Below are 21,184 nucleotides of genomic sequence, written 5' to 3'. Positions count from 1 at the left end.
CTACGCTACATTGGAAAGCGCCTCGCCGATGTGATTTGCGTCTTTTGCAGCGCATGTTTATTTGCTGCCGTTCTGGCACTGCTGTAGCCAGAAATATAACCGTGGGATGCAGAGAAGCACCTGGTCTGTGAAGTACCCGGTTCGGTGAGGAACATATTCCGCCTGTAACCTACACGGTTTTCGTTATCGTATTGAAGATGACGTGTAGGGCTGGAGGGGTGAGGAGAAAGGTCTTGGAGCGGCTAGATGTTCCTTATATCGTACCATGCTTTCTGAATGTTAAAGTACTGCGAAAGCTTTTTCTTGATGCGTGGCGTGGAATGTCGCATATAATGTTTAACGTCCCAGAACGACATCAGCTCTGAAGGTCTTCACGTTACAGTATAGGGCTTTGGGATAATTTCTACCACCCGAGATTCTTAAAAGTGCAATGACATCGCATAGTACACTGACGCTTTGCTGTTCTCCTCGATCGAAACGCGATCACCTCAGCCATGATCCAACTCGCGTCCTTGGCTTCTCCGAAGATCATCGACCTAACAAATTGAAGCACAGGCGATTTAGAAAAGCCGCAACTTGGGGTGTAACCAAAGGGAAATATCAAACACAGGTGTCGTCACTGATGAGCGCAGCTGATGAGTGTACACGCTGAGTTCTGAGTGCGCACCAACTCCTCTCCGACCATCTTCTATCCCCGCCTGCGTAGAATTCTCGACAAAAAAACCGTGCGGGAGTCCTTGATGACCACGGGAAGACACAATCATGGCAGAAAAAAAAAAAAAACACGCACTGAAGAAGACGTATAGATATCAAAAAGGTGATACGAAAGCCAGAACAAGGAGGGTAAGCAAGAGAGAAGGCTTGGATATAAAATCAGAACAAATAGCCAGCTTGATCGTTAGGCGCGCCATCAACGACGTTTCGGCGACACCCATTTTTGTGTCCTTCACTTGACGTCCTTCGTCTCGCTGTGTTGCTTGAAATTTAGGCATTGGCAGTAAAACGTAAAGTAAATTTCTAAAAATGACTCCCAGGTATTGTTATTATTTTTTTTTCTGCTTTCGCTAACAGCATCATTAGAGACCTTACTCCCGTTGTGTCATTGTTCAGCATCTAGGCTTAATATTTCTTTTTATTTCTGTGACCTAATTGATGTGGAAAAAGTTGCCCACGTATTGCGACGCAGCGTCCTTCATTTTCTACGATCATTAGTTCTCCTGCGCGAAAGTTGAATATTCCCAGTTGCACATAGGGTGGTTATTGCACCGAAACTTCTAAGAAGCAAAAGAACGACCATTGATGTCCGAGATCGTTGCTTTCATGCTTTATTTTAGCTATTTGCTTGCTTTTGCAGACGGTACACGGACATCTCTCACGTGAAGAATGATATGTTTTACAATTCTTAGCAAGATTACTTAGCTGCAAGTGCTCGCAAAAGCAACGAAAGCTGAGAAAGGAATTAACACCTCTGGATCTGCTATGCAAATACCTTACCTGCGGAAATGCTGCTGTGCGTAGGGCTCTCTGCACTAAACCACTACTACTTGCATATTTTGCTAAACCAGGGGCTAGAATATAATAGAGTTCGAGAGGCAAGACATTTCAAGGGAAATGATTTACACAAAAATATTAATTTCGACGCTCTGGTTACGTGATCCGAACAAAAAAATTAAGCTCCTCACTATTAATCCGGACTTCACTTGAGTTCTGTCCACTTCAGTTGCGCAAATATTCGTTGTCGAAACGTCTTTAACTTACACGATGCCTACATAAAATATTACGAGTTTCAATTATCACAAGTTTCAATTATATAATTTAATTTTGCTGTTCCTCGTTCAGAAACTCCGCCCTTTTAATGCAAGGTCGGGGCTTCTTTTTATTTAACCCCACCTCTAATAAAATCGTCCATCAGGTATCCTGATAAGGCGGCTTTATATTGTAGCATGCGTACTTCGCGGAGGTTATTCCTTTTAAAGCTGGCCAAGCTTATACAGACGCGCATTTTTCAAGAAACAGATGTGCCAAAACACTATTGTACCGTGCGGAATGTTACGATATCATCGTAAAGCAGTAAAAAGCGAATGCCACGTCAGAAATTACTGCAGACTTCATTTCAAACATGCCGTAACTTAAGCACCAACTTCACAGAGCCAACTATCAGTGCCAATCTGTTCCAATTATATATAAATGTCCTCATAATCTTGCGAGTGAAGCAAGACTAGCACATTTTAGCCCTGACTAAAAGCACTGAGGCAGCTATCAGCAACCTAGTAGCGGAAACATGATTCTGGGTAGTTTTTTGTACATCATGCCAAGCCAGAGATGCCGCCACAAATCTGTTGATTCCACAAAATAATTTTCATGAAGAGCACCGAGCAGTTACTCGTTTGTAGAACGAAGAAATATAAGCCACCGCTGCATCATGCATGCTTACAGCGGAGCATGTTGCAGTAGTTGCTAATAATAATAAGTGGCTGAAGTTCATCCTTTTCCAGTTCTGGGTGTTGACTTTTTAGACTTTTCATGCATTTTCGTTATGCACCGATATCATGAGTGCGCAAGACATGTACAAGCAACAAGTCGAATATGCATTATTTCTGCCGTGCCTAAGAAATGATCAGGAACTAGGAAAGGTTACTATTGTTTGAAAAATCAAAAGAAAAGAAGATCTGTGATGTGAATGATACCCGTTCCTTGCTTTTTTGTTGTTGTTTTTGTTGTATTTGTCTTTCCTCGCATTCGTTTGCGAACTACATAATTACCGATTCTTTTCCCTCGGTAAATGCAGGCATCAAGACACTCGTGGATAACATGAGCGGCATTGCCCGCCCAGGAACCCTTACAGCCATTATGGGTCCTTCGGGAGCTGGCAAGACTACGTTACTCAACCTTCTCAGTGGATTTTAGTGAGTATATGCAGTGGTTCCTTTTCTATGTTCGTAGTTTCATGTTTATTTTTCTTTTCCTATTTCAAGGTACTTACGCTATTCACCCGCTGATCCTTTTTGAAATCTTTCCCCGACTCTTAATCGTGCAATAGTCGTATATTAGTGCGGTTCTCAACCAATTATATGGAGGACATGGTACGCACATAGTACGCATCTTGGTAGGTAGCAGCATTGGTCGCTTTATTCTCACTCCAATTAAGCTCCAAATATTATCTGCCTGTCTACTTCGTACAATGTCTCGCTGAAGCTGATTAGCATGCAGCCGCAGCCTTAGCCTCATTTCAAAAGGTTGTCAATAAGGTGGGATGCGTAATACTTTCGTCTACTCGCAGCGAAACGGGCTACGAAGGCGAGGTGCAGATCAACGGCTACGTCCGGGCACCGCACCTGTTCGCCAAGCAGAGTTGTTACGTCATGCAGCAGGACCGGCTGTCGCCTACCCTCACCGTCCAGGAGGCGCTCACTATGAGCGTGGAGCTGCGCATGCCCTTCCTAGACAAGAGGAGTAAGATCGAAAAGGTACTCTCCATCTCTGTCGCAAGCTACGCGCACTAAACACCACCAACGCACAGACGCACATACGCACGGTCGCAGGCACGCACGCATACACACGCGCACACACGTACGCGCGCGCGCACGTGCGCACACCCGTGTTATCGCCAGTGTTCGATGGCAAGGATAAAAAGGGGGCAGGGGAATCTCCGCCCTTGCTTTCGGTTTTTTCTTAATAACAGCGCCAGTAGAAAGTGCCCTATTATTCCTCCTGCATGCTTATTTGCCGTACTTGCAGAGCTCTTTCCCTAACCGTTTGGGCAAGTACATTACTGATTGCAGGCATTAGCCAGATTACAGACCTTGTGAGCTGTTGAATTCAGTTCCTGCGTTAAGCTGCCGCACGTGGCAGTGGAGGCAGACCACGCCATTCATACATGTACCTGCAGCGTTACGGAAGCACGTTATAAATACTTTCCAGCACGTAAGCGATGGTTTCTGTTGTTGCAACACAGGCACTGGGATGAGTGGGCCTCACCCTTATTTTCGACACCCAGTTGAAGATTTTCCAGGGAACCACTAGATGTGATTCGGCACTCACATATACATTATTTACTCTAACATCGCAAAGTTCCATGGAACTTTGCGATATTGGTCGGGTGACGCCCATTCTCTTCAGACCGCACTAGCCATTTTGTGACTGGGCTGCCATTGGCATCTGCACAGCGAGAGAGTAAGAACTTACTGAAGACAGAACACAGAGGCGCGCAATGCAAAGTTTTTAGGCGAAAGCCATTAATGCCTCATCGTTTTCAACAGAAGGTTGTCAGCAGAGGTGCCATGCTAAACTTCAGAGACATTCTTGAATACTATCGCTCCAATAGACAGATATACGCACCTCCTCACCTATCGCTATCCAGCATACAATCAACTTTCTGGCGGCGGCGGCGCCTACAAACTCGTACACTCCCATACCCGATAGTCATGGGTATGGGGGTGTACCTCTCCCCGACCTCTTCTCCGCCCCCTGCTGACTATGCGACAAATCGGCCGATTTACTTCATATGCTACTCACCTGTTCCACACACCCAGATCCCCAGCGGTGGCACTCGCTTACTGGGAACAGCTCACATCGAGCACATCGCTACAATACCAACGATTCACGATCACCAGTGCCACTAACAGGCACGCCCTCCAGAGGCTGGCACATCATTTGTAAGGGAGGACCAGTTGCGCGAGCCCCTCTCATAGTCCATGAGGGGGCATTTTTATGCCAATAAGTTTACACCACTACACCACCTCGCGCTTTCGAGAGCGAGAGTTAATAAATTAATAAACCTTGTCTCCACCGGGAATCGAACCTCCATTCCTTGGATCCCCAGCCCAGCGCTTTACCAACTGCGCCACTCCCCGGGTTGTTTTTTTTCTTTTTGCCTGGCTTTGGCACGCGACATAACATGAAAGGAAACTCCAGATCGTGAAACGCTCTTCATAATTCCCCTTGTCTACCGCGAGGATGATAGCGGGATTCCGCTAGTGACACATGCTGCGCCTTTCCTTTCCTGTAAACGAATCATAGAACGCCAGTGAACTTTGATGCGCTCAATGAAATGCTGGTTGTGTTCGACAAGGGGCGCGCGATGTGACGTCAACAGGTGATTCATGCATTGATAACGCTTACTCCTCCGGGCGTCCGATCCAGGCGTCCGTGCGGCGTCTTTCATTTCGCGCTTCTTCGAACACCGCACCACACAGCAAACAAAACCAGACCCAGATGTCTAGGAGGCGTTAGTACAGCAGGCATCAGCGGCATTTCAAATTGATTTGCAAGATAGAAAAGGCGCAGTATATGTCACAATTCTTCGTGAACACATGCATCACACCGTAAAGGAAGGGAGAAAGGTGGGAGTGAAAGAAAAGAGGGAGCTAGACTCGCCATAGTGGAGGGCTACGATCCACCGCGCTATAATGGTTTTCGCCTCATCACACTTTAGTGGTCCAAAACGCCCTCTAAATGTTTTCTAGCGCTATTGATCACAGGCCCATGAAGCATAAGATGGTTTAAGAAGTTTTTCCCATATATGTTCCAAACTTTCGCTGTTCTGTTAGCATGTGTAGCTTTGTGTATTTTAACTGTTCGGCCGGAAAGCACTGAAGATGGGGTTTATTTAATGTTCTGCTGCCCCGAGGAACTCAAGTTAGCATTTACGGCTCCAGTTTAAGAATATTTTAGATTTGGGCCAATCTGACCAGCAGTATTGTCCAATAAATAAATTAGATAAATAATTAATAATTATACATAATTAATTGTTACACTCTTTATTATGAGCACTGAAGTTTAAACTTGTGAACTCCAGCTACCCGCTTCAGCTTCTCTCACTAAAGCCACCGTTGTTTTTCGTCGGTAGGCAATGACGTTCATAAACGATTGCTAGCATTTAAAATGGTGACGTCTCTAGTGTTGACGCCTTGTAGGACCAGAGAGATACTACCGCCCCTTATTTTAATCTGTCTCTGCTCTGTCAGCCAGCGGATGTCCGTGGGGCAGCGCTCCGTCACTTGATCTAACATCGCCTATGGAGGTCACGACTCTGGCACCATGAGCTTAACATTGGTGTGTTAAATTATCAACACGCGTCTCAAATATTTAAAACACATAGTCTTGATCACTGCACCATAGAGGGTCTGTGGGCGTAGTTTACTAACCGAATCGCGTGGGCACGCACCGTACGAGGAATAGGATTGCATTCCTTTTCTCTCTCCTATTTCGTCCTTCCAATTCTTCCCTCCACGCGTAGTCAGGTTTCCGCACATGAATTGATAAACATTCTGCATTACCATTAATTATAACGCGACAGCTTAAGGACCCCGTGTCCCAGAAAAGCCGGTGTCGTCGTTTCAGTTGTAACGCGAAAACCAGAAGAAAGTAAAGACACAATAAAGGTTTTGAGCGAACCCGCGAACACGGTTCCTTCGCAGTGCGAGGCGAGCTCGCAACCGCTCACTGGAAAATTCCTCCGATCGTACACCGCTGCCGCAACAGATGGCACGAGCCGTCGCCCGATTCAAAATCCTTCATCCATCCATCGTCTTCAAAGCATTGGAGTTTAAATGCTATCGCGTTTAACTATTAAAGGCGATGCTCAAGCGTGCTCCAATTTTTTTTTTCGTCTTTATCACTCACTATCTACCCACTTTTGTTTTCTGCAAACTAGGTACAGAGTGATCACGATGTTAGAATCGAAAACTGAGCTTTGTTTACCAGCAGCCCTCAAAGCTCAGGTTTGATGGTTAGGGTGCTTACAGAGCTTTCAGATTCAAGCTTTGACTGCAATTTTTATGCATTCTCGCAAATGTACGTACAGCTTTTGGACCTGCGAACGTGTCCACCCTTTAACGCGATAGCGTAGCGCTAAAGGTCTCGTTTACCGAAAAGCCGGCGTCGGCTGGCGCCGACATTGTCGTTGTGAGAGAAAATTCGCGAGCATGGCGCTAGCAAGCGGTAGCTGGCAGCTGACATGGTCTAGCGCTAACTGGACGTAGGGTTGCCAGACATTAAGTTCGGCAGGAACTGCCAGCTCAGGCCTCTCTGTTCATATGGGAGTGTGGTATCAGAATCAGCCTGCACTACCGCTGCATTCACGGAACCCCCAAGCCGCACAGGCGCGTTCATACGGCTTGGCTAAAGAGGGGCTTTACATGTATGCTTGTAGCCTACGCTATCACGCCGTATTCCTAAAGGCGGAGCTCAAGTGTTTTCCTAATTGCTAGTAGTCAAGACCAGTCATTACTAGTAAATCCCAGCACCTTATTTCACAAAACAATTTAGGCTGGATCTATATACGCTTCGCTTCTTCAAGCGCCATATGTTGTGGAGGGCATGTCGGTTTTCCATCTTCCCTGCATTAATTCGAATAATTATACGTACTACCAGCACTAATTGGTTTACATATCTGGAAACAACACAGCGCAGGCACCAGGCCTGTTCGTGCGTACATCCGGTTCTGTTTTCATGTTCCCTATACACCGCTATGGGAGCCTCGTCCTTTCCAGAAGGCAGTTTGTCGGGATGGAGAGCAGTTAGTGGGGAGGATGCCCGAAGAAGTACAGAAAAAACAAAGAAGGGTTCAACGCTGCTGAACCGAAGATGAAGCGAAAGCATTAGCTGCGGGTGACCGAGCGTTCTTCTTCTTCTTCGTCTTCTCATTCTTCTTCTCCTTCTTCTTCGTCTTCGTCTTTCGTCGTCTTCGCGGCTGTTCAAGGTCATTCGTGACTGCGGCCACGGACTACACGACGGGCCGAAACCTGGCGTAGTATTGCTTTCGCAATAAAACGACTTCAGATAACAGCCGTCTCTTCGGCATAATATTGCTGCCGTAAGCACGAAGGCCGTTTCTAGGCGTTCTCTATCAGTCTGGCAAAGCGCATCGATGGCCACAGCATGGGCCCTTAATAGGTTTTAATGATTCGCCTTATGTAATGTGACGTCAAAATTTTATGCTTTTTTCTATTCGGCTGTACATATCGGGCATCAAAGCATATTATGTTGAATGATGCCGCATTGGGTTATAACGTGATGCCTTTTTGAGCATTAGCCAAGAAGACGCTCTCTTTAATGAAGCAACCTGTCATTAGGCTGTGCACATACGTACGGTGCCTCTTGGAGGAAAAGAAACGGCGTTCAACGTATATCCACCGTTGCTTCCAGCTAACAGCGCGAGCGAGTGCCTAGCTAGAACATTTGCGAAGTCAGCAAGTAGCTGGTATTCTTTTAGAAGATTGAGAGAGAGAGAGAGAGAGAGAGAGAGAGAGAGAGAGAGAGAGAGAGAGAGAGAGAGAGAGAGAGAAAACCTTTATTAGACGTAGGAATTCGGGGCGCGCAGGCCCCTGGGTCCCCGCACGACCCCACTGAGATTCAAGTGTTTATGTCCCTGAGGAGCATAACACTGGCAGCCCGGCCGGTGGCGATGGTCTGCACGGCCGGGTCCTCTGAACGCAGCAGGGTCTCCCAGTCCTCCCAGGTCTTCAGTTGCTCTAGACCCCGCGGGGGAGGGTCCGCCGGGCAGAGGGAGAGGATGTGCACTCCTATTTGTGTTCTCACAAACAAGGCCAGAATTGTCCATGAACATTGAGAAGAGTCGCCCCGCCGGGGTGGTGCAGTGGTAAGACGCCCGACTACTGTCCGGAGTTCCCGGGTTCGAACCGGACCACGGCGGCTGCGTTTCGATGGAGGCTAAACTAAGTGGCGTCCGTGTGCTGTGCGATGTCAGCGCACGTTAAAGATCCCCAGGTGGTCTAAATTACTCCGTAGCCCTCCACTACGGCTTCCCTTTCTCTCTTTCCACTTTCACTCCCACCTTCATCCCTTCCCTTACGGCGCGGTTCAGGTGACCACAGAGCGTGTGTGACAGATACTGCGCCTTTCCCTTCCTGTAAACCAATTATTATTAATTATTAACATTGAGAAAAAGCGCGTAACTTCTTCCGCATCCCCGCGTGTATATTTGATGAAATGGCGTGCCCTTTGGGAACCCTGAATTTACTTTGTTATATTTTAAGCAATATATCTATCTGTGGAGGTGGTCTTTGTTAGTATTTGAAAGAAATTTAAATGTTTTGTATGACCCTTGTCATATACAAATAATATCTTCAAAAAGTCGCGTATATCTTGAGAGTTATGATGCTAGCTTTTAACTTCTTGTGGCGCGGTGATAAGCGATGAAGTATCAATCACTCGCGCGCAATTACTAACCTGAAGAGTTAGATCCCGATTTCAAAAGAGGTACCCGTGTTGGCAGCTCCTATCAACGCCATAGAGAAGCATATCAACGCGACCATGTCACGTGCTCTCGCGACGTCACACAGCTCGCTCAGCAATCTGTGGTTGGTACTTTTGGTTTGCACTCTGACGAAACATTTATAAAGGGGCCGTTTACCAGAATTATAGGGTAAACAAATAAATTTCTACTCTAATATGTTTTCACTCGAGTGTCCGAATAAGGCATATCTGCTAGGCAACATTTTTCGCTCACAACTCCGATGCCATCAATGCCGACGTTGGATTTTCCAGGGAACGGGGCTTATGCCGCTATTGCGTTAAATGTATACAAAATTATTACGGCAAAGTATTCATTAGCATTACTGTTAATTCCAGCTCGGACAGAGCAGCTGGTATCGATAACAGTTTCAAACCGCGGAATGAGCCGGAGTGATCCAGTTTGACAATCAGAATGTGACACGCTCGCCCTGCATCTAGACTTCCGCGCTCCAGTCCAGCGATTAAAGTGACTCACCGTGCCTCATCTTCACTCTCCCACCCTCTCTTCAACATCCTTCTCCCACTTTTCTGCTCTTTTCGCTCCTCCAGATATTTATATATCGCGCTGTTTTGTTGCTTTCTTATTTATTTTGATGTTGTAACCACATCTCAAAAAAAAAAAAAAAATTAGAGGCTGTCTTAGATGTCTCTGCAGAGGAAAATGGTGAAAGCTTACCCTTTCTCTCCTATCATTTCCTTCTCATCTTTTGGCTCTTATCGGCGTTCGTTGCAGTACAACATATAATTATAATTGGTTTACAGGAAAGAAAGCGCAGTACCTGTCACACTTTCTCTGGCATGTTTGGACGGTACACCATCAGTCCTGTTATACAGTGAACTGTAGTCCTGCGGCGTGGAGTTCCTTGGCGCGCGTTCAAGTGTGGCATTGCGGAAGGCAAGAACGCTGTACAATAACAATCTCGCGGAATATGACAGATCTCGCATACAGCTCTTGCGCACGGGATTTCGTTCTATGAGCCTAGAAATGCTTGCGCCTTAATGACAAAACCACCTTTACTCATTGTCTTTATTCATGTGCTGACATCTCTGACTCCTGAATTCATCAGTTATTTCTCCATTCCTACCCCTCATGTTGCGAAGCAACTACTGCCCGTACTTCGCAACAACTTTGCAAACAAGAAGCTCAGATACACAAAAGTGTATGTTAGGCCCTTATCATGAATGCATTTCACGCTGGTGCAAATTAAATTTTATTACAAGGTGGAACACTGACGGGTAAGTTTTCTCATTGCACTCACCAAACCTACGCGAAAAAGACATGGACAGGACAAGGAGCCAGACTGGCGCAAGCTAACAAGTGCACTAGTTCGTTTCCTTGTCTTATTCGAATCGTTTTGGCGCAGTTTCGTTTTGTTAGTGAAATCAGTTTTTTTTTTATTTTTATATTGCACAGAAACAAAAAAAAAAAGAACTACACTTTTAATGGCACTTGCCGTTCTACGCCAAGCTCATCTGTGTCACTTGCTTAAAACAGTAATGATGGCGAGCAGACTAGTGACACACAGGGCATCTTCTCCGGTATCCTAATTGCTAAGGATTTCCTCATCCTCGCGGCTCCTCCCTCAGGTAAACCACTCAATTTCGGGCTGGGGACTCTACGAGTGTCGCAAGACGAGGACGTGCGACCTGTCAGGCGGACAACGCCGGCGGCTAGCTATTGCCCAAGAGCTCGTCAACAACCCGCCCGTGGTTTTCCTGGACGAGCCTACCAGGTAACAGCCGCATGCACGTGCACGCACATGCGTGCTTCTTCGCATTTTAGGTGCTTCTTCGCATTTTCAGTGCTTCATAGCCATCATTTGCACCATGTTTTCATAGAGAACTAAACAGTGGTGCGCTGCTGTCAGTTCGCTCTTTCGACAAAGGCTGGAAGGGTAGTCTGGCCTTGCACCCAAACAAGCATTCTGATTAAATGGTCTTTCACCATAATTATGGGCTGAAAAAACAAATCAGCGCTCTGAAACAGTTCTGCCAAAAACAATTACCTTAATTAGGTTGGCGTACTTGAAATTGAATTTATCATAAACCACTTACTACCTGCTACGGCTTGCAAGAGAAAAAGTGGAGGAAAACGAATCGCCTTTACCTTGGGCCTTATTAATAAAGATCATTAGAGAATAAGGACCTTTGAAAGAAAGGACATTTGAGATGAAATGGAGAAGCAGTGCTTCGGATTTGTAGCTTGTAAGGTACTGTAAGGGTCTTCAATAGGTTCTTACACTATATTTATTTACCTGTTGTACTCTAAAAACGCCACTATGAGGGTTGTTTGGGGAAAGCTGCAGCAGGTTTTCACAGCCTTGCGAGCTATTTTTAATTGGAGGTTCGTCATTAGCGTGAAAAACGTTGTATTAGGCAAATCAACAAAATTAATTAGGAACTTCCTACTCGTAGTAGTGAAACAGAAACAATAAGAAAAAAAAAACTGAGCAGGGGGAACAACTTAAAAATCCATGAATCAAGGATATTGGTATTTTTTCTATAACCTAGGCTTGAATGTTATTATTTTGATTCTCAGAGGCAGAAATATAATAGCTGCAGTGTCAGTCATACCGGTTGAAACCTTCAAGCTATGAACAAAAAAAAAAAAGCGGCAAAGTTCAAAAGCCTTCAAGCTGTAGTCGGGAGATGTGAATACCTTGTTTATTTCAGTATGTCGTGGAGCATTGCTCATTGCAATATTTCTCCTTCGCAGTGGTTTGGACAACGTATCTAGTCTTCTGTGCATCCAAATCCTTAAAGAGATGGCAGTGCAAGGACATACCGTTATCTGCTCCATACACACACCAAGTGCCAAGATTTTCTCCCACTTCGATATGGTGAGTTGTGACAGAAGCTTGCTAAGAAATGTTCGGCGTGTTAAGGCACGCATCGTGGCACCTAGAATAAACGCCCGACTCGGAAACCACGCCGGACAGCATATATCTATATCACATATATCTTACAGGCATATATTAAAGCGCTGAAACGAATTGAGCTATATCAAACGCTTTCCTGTTGGATACATCGCTAAGCTGCTATTCGTTACCTGTAACAGTCCCCGGAATCGCTTTCCAGCTTACTTTCGTCCCTGTTTCAAGTCCAGGGTTCCCAGAGGCGAGGAGCCTCGTTCAATATGTCTTGACATCACTCTCTTGAGGGGCGTCACAAGAGGCCCATAGCAGCATAATAACGTTGAATACGGGGAAATGTTACTATTAACAGAAATGCCCGTATGTCATAAAAAGTAATGTAATTTCTGAAAGTAGATAAAAATAGAGTGGTTCCAGTATTGTAAAGCTGAATAGAGGTTGGCCCTCTTAAAAAAAAAATAATCATTTCTCATTTTTCAGCTCTACATGGTGTCAAAAGGACGCTGCATATATAACGGCGCCGTGGATGATCTCGTTGAGTTCCTCTCCCGACACCAACTGAACTGTCCACAGTACCACAATCCTGCAGACTACGGTAAGCCGGCTTAGGTTGAAGCATTGTATTGTTCAATATCTCCTGCCGAGCTATGAGTTGAGTGCATACGACAATATCTCTTCCAATTTTTACGTAACCATTACAGAAGAGATTATAAAAAATAGAGGGCCTCACATTCACGACTCACACTAACCGAATATATGTCGCAATGACACGTTCAAGCATTCTTTCTTTCCCCTCGCAATCGGTGAATTGAATCTCTTCGATTATCGCATTAGTATAGTGTACAATCGCTATCTTCATTCTTATCAAAAGTAGAGCACTTAATGGATGCACGATAGCAGTGTAGAAGCCGCACCTGCTACCTATTGATAGGAAAACTGTCACTTTTACAATTTTGTCATTTACGCGATGTTGATTGCATTATGAAGTTGAGCTTGCCATTGATGATTATGTAATGTATATGTCTTTTTGAAACCCCAATTCTTTTTTTTTTTTTTTGCATACGTGTAATTTTATATCCTATTTTGCTGCCCATGAAGAGTATGTACGTTCTGTGCTTGAATTGTTCTAATTGCCTGCTGCTTTCGTCTTGGAAGATAAACAAATTTCTTTATGCTTATGTAATTGAAATCGATTTCAGCCAAAAATTTTCCAATATTCGTCTTCAGAGCTGGCATTCTCGAAGCAAAATTCATACCAATGAGACGTATACTGCTCATATCTATAGACATTTTTCATTTTATATTTATGACTGTCCCCTAAACATCCGCTTAACTGTTGCATCTCGCAGTGTGCAGTCGCGGCATTTGCTGCGATGATAGACTCTAAGAAATCAGAGGAAAGTGACATTTAATTAAAATGATCATGTCATGTCTTCATGTTTGCTAAGCCTCCATCTCACATTTTCTCATCAGTTGCTGAGGTGGCTGCCGGCGACTACGGCGACTTCACGGATGAACTTGCTAAAGAATTTGAGATGCCTATTCCCGAAGACAAGGATGAGAACAAGGAAAGGCGGAGAACCAAATACGGTGGCAAAATAATGTCTGAAAAAGTATGTACCTAAATGTAATGAAATTGCTTCGCTGATCATGAACTGTTATACGCTTGTTACGACCTCTTTAGCTTTCAGCTGGTCTTTTGGCTAAATGGTTACATAGCTCATTGGTACCTCATTTTAGTTCTGATTTTAGGTCTACAAAATGTGTCCATTGAAGCGAACGCGCATTTACTGTTTGTATAAAAATAATAATTGGACAGTACTCGAAGTATGAAAATATATATATATATATATATATATATATATATATATATATATATATATATATACTTTTCCTGGAGCTTTTTGGACGTCTTGCTGACTCACGCGCGGTTATGCAACTAGCTGAGCATGCTTGGTTATGAATGTTTTGAACAGTACGATGTCCTTACTGAGAGCTACAGAGATGTAATTGCTTATATTTCAGCACATGGCTGAGGCAGACAAGCTTTACACATTTACAACCTCCAACTTCCATCAACTTGGAATCTTGCTGAGGCGATGCTGGCTCTCCATTGCCAGAAACAAGGTTAGTGCAGAATTGGTAATGCAATGTCATCACTGTGAAGACATATGAAAAATCTACTGTCAACGTATAATATCTGCCAAATGGCATCCTCGTTTCGCATTAACAATAAGGGTATGTATCGTCGCACGCCAAGTATGATATACAGCGTGCGGTGAAAGTTTTCGCAAAATGAAACCAGAGTTTAACGGAAACTCACGCACCCAGGATATTGCTTTAATTTCAGGTTGGTGTACACTGACTGCCAAAAACGTTATGCTGATCCTTCGCTCCTCCTTCGGAGGAAAACCTATTCCAGAGAGAAAGACCTAGAGTTGAAGCTGGGCACGCACGCCGTGATCTGGAAACTTCTGGCTATCCTTAATATGTCAAAAACTCCGTACAGCATAAACCTACATTAAAACCAAGCCCGTATGCCCTGAAACGAACTGCAATTGTATTTGTTGCACACATCACTGAGACTCTTGCGCGTATATTGCGCTCTTATGACGTGTACAGACTACGCACGTTCCAGCTGGAAATTCGAGTGGTCAGCTTTTTGTCGTCAAATCAAACTGAAGGAGAAATTTTCGGGCACGTTGTATACAGTTACATGTGCCGACTGCCCATCCGTATATACCAGTGATAGTGGGGACTACCCACTACAATTACGTGGTCATAAAACTTCCGTCGAAAACCAGCCCATGGAACAAAATGAACTTGCGCAGAAATTGCCGAGAATATATGCAGCAAAACTGCACACATTCCAGCACATCGATATGATGTACACATGCATCAGCTACTTTACCAGATCCTGAAGATCTTGGACAGCGTCATTTTTTCTTAAGCTTGTTAGGATGCGTGCGTGCGAAAAGGAACGCTCCTCAGTGTTTCGATATGACATTCTCGCAGGTGGCCACCCCATTGAGGTTTGCCGCATACCTCGCCTTTGCCATCATGATGATAATGCTTTACTACGACATCGGAAGGAAGGCATCCACCGTGATCAACAATGCCAACATGTTCTTCGGCATGTGCTGCATCGTTATGTTCCAGTCTATTCTGCCAACTGTCATTGTATGTAAGTTATTTTGATATGCATACGTGGGACACAGGTATGGGACTGTAAATATAAGACCGCCATTGGGCAACGCTTTCTGGACCTAAAAAAAACGCGCTTCTTAGCTTTGTTTAAGAAACTGCTATACTCGTTGATTGCTCCCGGCGATATGCTGCAGTCATTCTAAAGTTATCATATAGGCTTCAAAGCCTATATGATAATTGCCTTTTTTTTCATAGCATAAATACATTGTCGTGAAAGCACGTTTTGACAATTATCGGTGAAATTTATTTAAAAAAAAGGTTTTAAAATAATTAGCGAATTAGAGCAAATAAGGGGGCCACTCCAACCTTGCCCTTATTCCGCTGCTGCGCTCAGAGACGACACAGGCCTGGTGAATTTATACGGATGAATGTTTTTATATCCATGTGGTTTCATATAGGCTTCTCTTTCTTCCGCAGTTCCCATAGAGATTTCGGTACTACAGAGAGAACACAGAAACCGGTGGTACAGCATCAAACTCTACTACCTGGCTCGCTACATCACGGAGCTTCCGTTTTTGGTAATTATCTTTGGACTGTAATTACCATCACGTGACGCTCATATTGTTTCTCGTTGTAGCTTACTGGTGATAACCTGATTTGCCACATCTTGCTCAAATTTTCACTTGCCTAAACTCGGCTGCGTGATCTCATGCACTGGCGTGTAGTATTGCTGTCGCTTGTGGATAGCGCGGTCTTAGCAACAAACATACCCGTACACAACAACAACAAAAAAATAGTTATATCATTGTGTTATTCTTTTGAAATTATAATGTGGCATAAAATTGCTATGACACATTTGGGATGCACAAAACAAGTGCACATCTTAGAAACTGTGAGCAAATTCCCACAGAATGCGGTTTGAAAGAATTCATTGGACAGGATTACGAAGTTCACTCAAGGGGAAATGCGCAATGCAATTAAATTCTCTTGTCGCCTAAATCACTTGCCTCAAATTCTTGTTATGTGAGGACTCAGCTCGCTTACATTATTTTGTGTAGGACAGAGTTAAATGTTTCTTTTTCGACAGCACCATGCAGAACAAGCAGCCATTTGTGCTATTTTCGCGCAGATACTTTTCCAGGAAGGCACGTTGCACTGAATGCCGACCTTTCTGTTACAGACAATCCCTGTGATCATGCTCATTGCGCTCATTTACTACCCAACATCACAACCCCTGGATCTGTGGAGGATAGCAAGCCTCGCACTGTTTAACATTCAACTTTGCTCGGCCATCCAAGCGCTAGGCCTGATCGTTTCTGCCCTCACCAAGCTCCAGGTGAGATTCAGACAACGGCTAAGTCAAGACTAGCGCACGTTTACATTATTGGACGGCCTCAGTTTCTCAGTGATTGAGTGGCGGCAAAAAACGCTTTACGGCGTGAGTTACGCTACTTTCAATTGTTTATGTACAAGAATATGCGTAGCAGGAATGATCAACGAGTTTTATACGTCGCGAATTATGTACGCGCATTCGAAGCTGTACGCTAGCTAAAATGCTGCTGAATGTACTCAGGAATCAAGTGCTGACATATTATCAGGACGAACGAAATGGAGAAGCTGATGTGCATCTAGGTAAAGAAATGCTCACAAGCGTAACGACATAAGAGAATACTCTGAAAATTGAGCCTTATTCAGGCTGAGTTACACATTATGGTGTGGAATAACAGGTCGACGTGGCAGTTCTGTTTTGTTATTGGTTGTCATTGAAATTGTGTGCATTTTGTGAGCACTAGCTGATAGTTACGTTATGTTAAAATTCACACCCTACATTATCTCAGTAGGCAGATATCGTAATTCTTATAATGCGCTTCATCGGTACAATTGTGGAGCTGGTCAAGCCAAATAAGATATTACACTTGTACTAATGTGCAAAATATCTAACGCGTAGCTTTTGCGTTCACTTCTTCGTTGAGAACAAATCCTCGTATGTTACCATTTCCTTAGTAAAACTGTAGTTGTTGGCTAAACGTTATCCTGCGAGCATAAAAGATAGAGTTTTAGTGCTCATATTCGCTATTGCGGATGATCACAACCAACGTGTCTTCTTTCCGGCACCCAACAAATCGCGATGAAGATGACTTCCTTTGTTTATGGCGCGCGTCTTGGTCCCTAATACCAGATATAGGAAGCTAAGAACGTGGCGTTTGAAATCTAAGGCCTAAAAAAACTTCTCGATATAAACGCGCGCTGGGGTCATACGGCTCATCCTTTCCTCACATTTTCTTTTCCAGACCGCGGTGTTCGTGGCACTCCCGGTGGTTTCGCCTTTCTTCTTCTTCAGCGGCTTTTTCGTCCAGTCGCACCTTGTGTCGCCGTACATACGATGGCTGACGTATCTGTCCCCCATGTACTATGCGTACCACGGCATGCTGCTCTCCGTGTACGGGTTCGACCGACCGGCGCTAAGTTGCGACGACTTCATCTGCCTGTACGAGGACCCGAACGAGTTCCTTCAGTTCACAGGCACCGCCGACAAGAAGTTCCACGTTCTCGTGCTTTCTCTGTTCGCCTTTGAGCTTGTCTTCCGCACTGTGGCCTTCTTCCTGCTCAGACTCAGGCTCAAGCAAAAAGAGTGAAAAGCGTAGCAACGAACGTTTCCGAGGACTCGGTCAAAATATTTTATACGGGCGCCGACATAAAAGTGGAACCTAGAAGACGTGTTTGAATATGGTGTCTTGTCGTCAAGTTCTGTGCGTTGTTGTGTTCGAGTACGTGTTCATGCAATGTGAGTTCATCTGCATTTTGTATCATCACCATTTAAATTTTAGTTCATCATTTTTGATAGAAGGCGAATATTACTAAAGAGTTCATTGCTGTCATCTAAAATGCTCAACTTCGCTGCCTCAAATTTTGCTTTGATATAGCAGCAAAAGTTTTTTGTATCTAAACAGTGAATTTCTAGCTAACTTCGCCTTCTTCTCAACAAATATGAGAGCGTTTACAGCGGTCGGAAGTTAAGCAAATGATGATTCTAGCCAGCATAATAGATTCTTTTGACGCATGTCATTATGTATTGAAGTTTCTATTGAATTTTTTCAGAATGTCTTGGTATAAATTAAGTTTAAGTTATGCTACTGTGAGGTGAATTAACAGCCCTGATCATTCTCAGAAATTCCAAAGCAACTAATTAGTGCCGACCTGAAAATTCATGACAAAGGAGGAACTCCTTCATTTATTCTTCTTGTGCCATGATTATTTACTTGACTTCATTTGCTGCAAAAACTCATGTTCGACAGGACATGATATAGAACCATTTATCGCATTCCTTGCTCCCACAGCTAATGCATACGCTTGAGGCGTGAAGACGTAATTGCTGCGATATTTGAAAATGTCATTGATAGTGGCAAATAATTATCTTGCCAGGGGTGAGTTTTACACAATTTAGCTGAAGTTTGCTGTCATCTCAAGGTCACCATCAAACCCAAGGCACAATATCGAATGTCTGGTCTGCACAATCGCTGTTGTGCTGTCACACACTGGCTGAAGGTGTCGAGTGCTGTGCCCAATCTCTTCCAGTTACTGTATATGTTTTTAGTTTTCCATTACACCCATTTAGACCATCACTTACTAGGCTCAGTGACAGAAGGTTGTATTGGGTTGGGCAGGGCTGCATGAATACTCTTGTTTGGTGCACTCGGTTCATTTGTCTTGTGTTAGCCAAGGTTAAGCTCAGGTGAATCGGGAAATTTTACTTCATGGTTCCTAAAGTACCAATTAAGGAAACAATGAAAAGGTTTCCCAGCTAGGTTCCGTAATGTTTGTAACCATGCCAGTGTTGCTCGAAGGCTCTTGGGTTAGCACAATGGAGCTGACACTTTGTTATAGATGTTTAATTAGCGATAGCGGTATCGTTGTGCTTCTGCTTTCTTTTGTTAGGGCCATCAAGCACGTTCAGCACGTGTTTTGTTTGTGCTGTTTATTTTGGCTACTCATGCTGCATCATCCGTTGAATACGATCATAAGTATCGTTATGTCATATAACGGTAGCAGTAAGGTCAGAATGACGATGGAGGTGGCTCAGTTTTGGAAGGTAGCGTTAGCAGATGCGGGGAGCAGGACTCTCTGTTCTGCACGCGCTTTGCGGTGCTTGGTAGTAATTTTTTTGGCATTTTCTTAATGTATTGTTAGAGCAATGAAGTTCTTTCTAACTGGAATATGAAGTTACTTCTCAGCATATGTGTTTGGCAAACAGCTCTTGTACTTCAACAACCATGCTGTGATTATCGTCGCCTGAACACCACATTTCTTGTCACTCGAGGGATGTATACGGATGTAACTAGTTCGTGTGACGCAGTGCACGACACCCACATCAAAGCGGCTAACCTGACCTTGGCTTTGTGTATGCCTTAATTTGAAGCCTTTTACAGTACTGCAATGGCTCAGTGTACTTGTAGTCGAACCGATGTAGGTGTAGCGAATTATTCATGGCATTGTATAGAATTTATTTTTTTTTTTATTTTTCGCATCAGACTTCGTATCTCTTTCTTCGGCATCCATCACACATAACTTCCCTGACATGAAAACAGGCATTTTTTTTTCTTTTGTTTCTGCTTTGCCTCTGTTTTTTCTTTTGGCTGGAGTTGGTATGCCACCCAACTTCCATTTGAAGAACATGTAGACATATGTCCTACTTACAGTATAAATAATGTTTATCTTGTGAAAGCTAGCAGGTGTAAATTTTAATGAAACTAGTGAAATATGTGTATAAGTAAAGGTGAGAATTAGGAGAAGTGGTAGCTACAGAAGAACTTGTTGTTTGACTTTTGGTGCCCCACAGACTGTCATCCTTAAGATCGAGTGCACAGAAGAACGCTCGACTGTGTCACCGGTACTGAGCGCCCGTGTATGTAACAGCACGCTTGCGACGTTACTTGAGAAAACATTTTAATCGCAATATGAATGTATTATTTCATATATATAGCTGTTGCAATAATGCTGGAGTTAGTACAGGGTGTTACTAAATAATGTTGCTGGAAGTCGTGAAGGCATTTATTAAGTTCCTTTGCTACGAACTTTCGAAGTTTACTGTATCTGAATAAAAAGAGCAGGTAGGTCACATGCTTGTAGTATGCTTATGATCTTCAAACCCCAGCTGCAAATATCTGTCAATGTTTCTTGCGTCAAAATTGGACGTAATCCTTTCTGACAGAAGGAAAATATGAAACGACAACAATCCTATTCCACAACTTGCTATACGGTTTTTTCTTGTATGTGTTGGCAGTGTGTATGTGTGTGTGAGTGGATGTGTCCAAATTTTTACATGACGGTGACATTGCTACGGTACCATGAACTTAACGCAAACGATCCAGTCTACGCCTGCGATAGTGTCAAGTGGTACATCTTGCAATGACAAATTAACATGCATATTGTTTTAAACTTCTTGCCATCATCTCTTGCAACAGCATTAAGTAGCGAATGTTGCTTACGACGTTAGCTCTTCTAGTGGCCTTGCACATGGGTCGGCAAGGTTGTGTAAAACAACAGGAAGGCGCCATTTAGCGCAGTCAATGTCAAGGTTTTGTGCCTGCGGTCTTAAGTGGCTACCTGTGGCTGGAACAAAGTGGTATTCAGAATAGTGTAACTTGCTCCATGAAAGCACGACCCGCACCCCTATCAACCGTCAAACTTTGGTGTTTTCATTCTAAAAAGGGTAGCAGGTAAATAGCACTTTGTCCGTAACGTTGACAGCTCCGAGCAAGGAATGAAGGCGTGTCAGTGTTACAAATGATCGTGTAACTCTGGAAAACAGCGCACAACTCGCGGAGCGAATGGACCTCGAAATTGGGGGGCTGAGGCTTCCCTACTTGGCTGAGTGCACTCGCTCAAACAAGCCTTCGTTGCCAAAC

At 44.0% G+C, this 21,184-nt stretch overlaps 1 protein-coding gene across 2 annotated transcripts in view; it reads left to right on the top strand.

The window, feature by feature from the left end:
* LOC146185865 (ATP-binding cassette sub-family G member 1-like) overlaps positions 1-20,508 on the top strand; it is a 67,785-nt gene extending 47,277 nt beyond the window's left edge. For both annotated transcript variants that reach the window (XM_084606791.1, XM_084606792.1), the window contains exons 3-13: positions 2,789-2,906; positions 3,281-3,467; positions 10,846-10,991; positions 11,975-12,098; positions 12,612-12,726; positions 13,605-13,744; positions 14,157-14,258; positions 15,147-15,315; positions 15,756-15,856; positions 16,459-16,614; positions 17,570-20,508. In XM_084606791.1, the coding sequence (XP_084462917.1) occupies positions 2,789-2,906; positions 3,281-3,467; positions 10,846-10,991; positions 11,975-12,098; positions 12,612-12,726; positions 13,605-13,744; positions 14,157-14,258; positions 15,147-15,315; positions 15,756-15,856; positions 16,459-16,614; positions 17,570-17,914 (1,703 nt within the window). In that variant the 3' untranslated portion in view covers positions 17,915-20,508. The remainder of the gene's footprint in view (positions 1-2,788; positions 2,907-3,280; positions 3,468-10,845; positions 10,992-11,974; positions 12,099-12,611; positions 12,727-13,604; positions 13,745-14,156; positions 14,259-15,146; positions 15,316-15,755; positions 15,857-16,458; positions 16,615-17,569) is intronic.
* Positions 20,509-21,184: the final 676 nt, after the last annotated feature.

The sequence above is a fragment of the Amblyomma maculatum genome, chromosome 6, assembly GCF_055883805.1.
Source record: "Amblyomma maculatum isolate TAMU_Amacu chromosome 6, ASM5588380v1, whole genome shotgun sequence".
Lineage (NCBI taxonomy): Eukaryota > Metazoa > Arthropoda > Arachnida > Ixodida > Ixodidae > Amblyomma > Amblyomma maculatum.
Note: the sequence above shows the minus strand (reverse complement) of the source record. Positions and strands in the feature narration are given on the sequence as shown.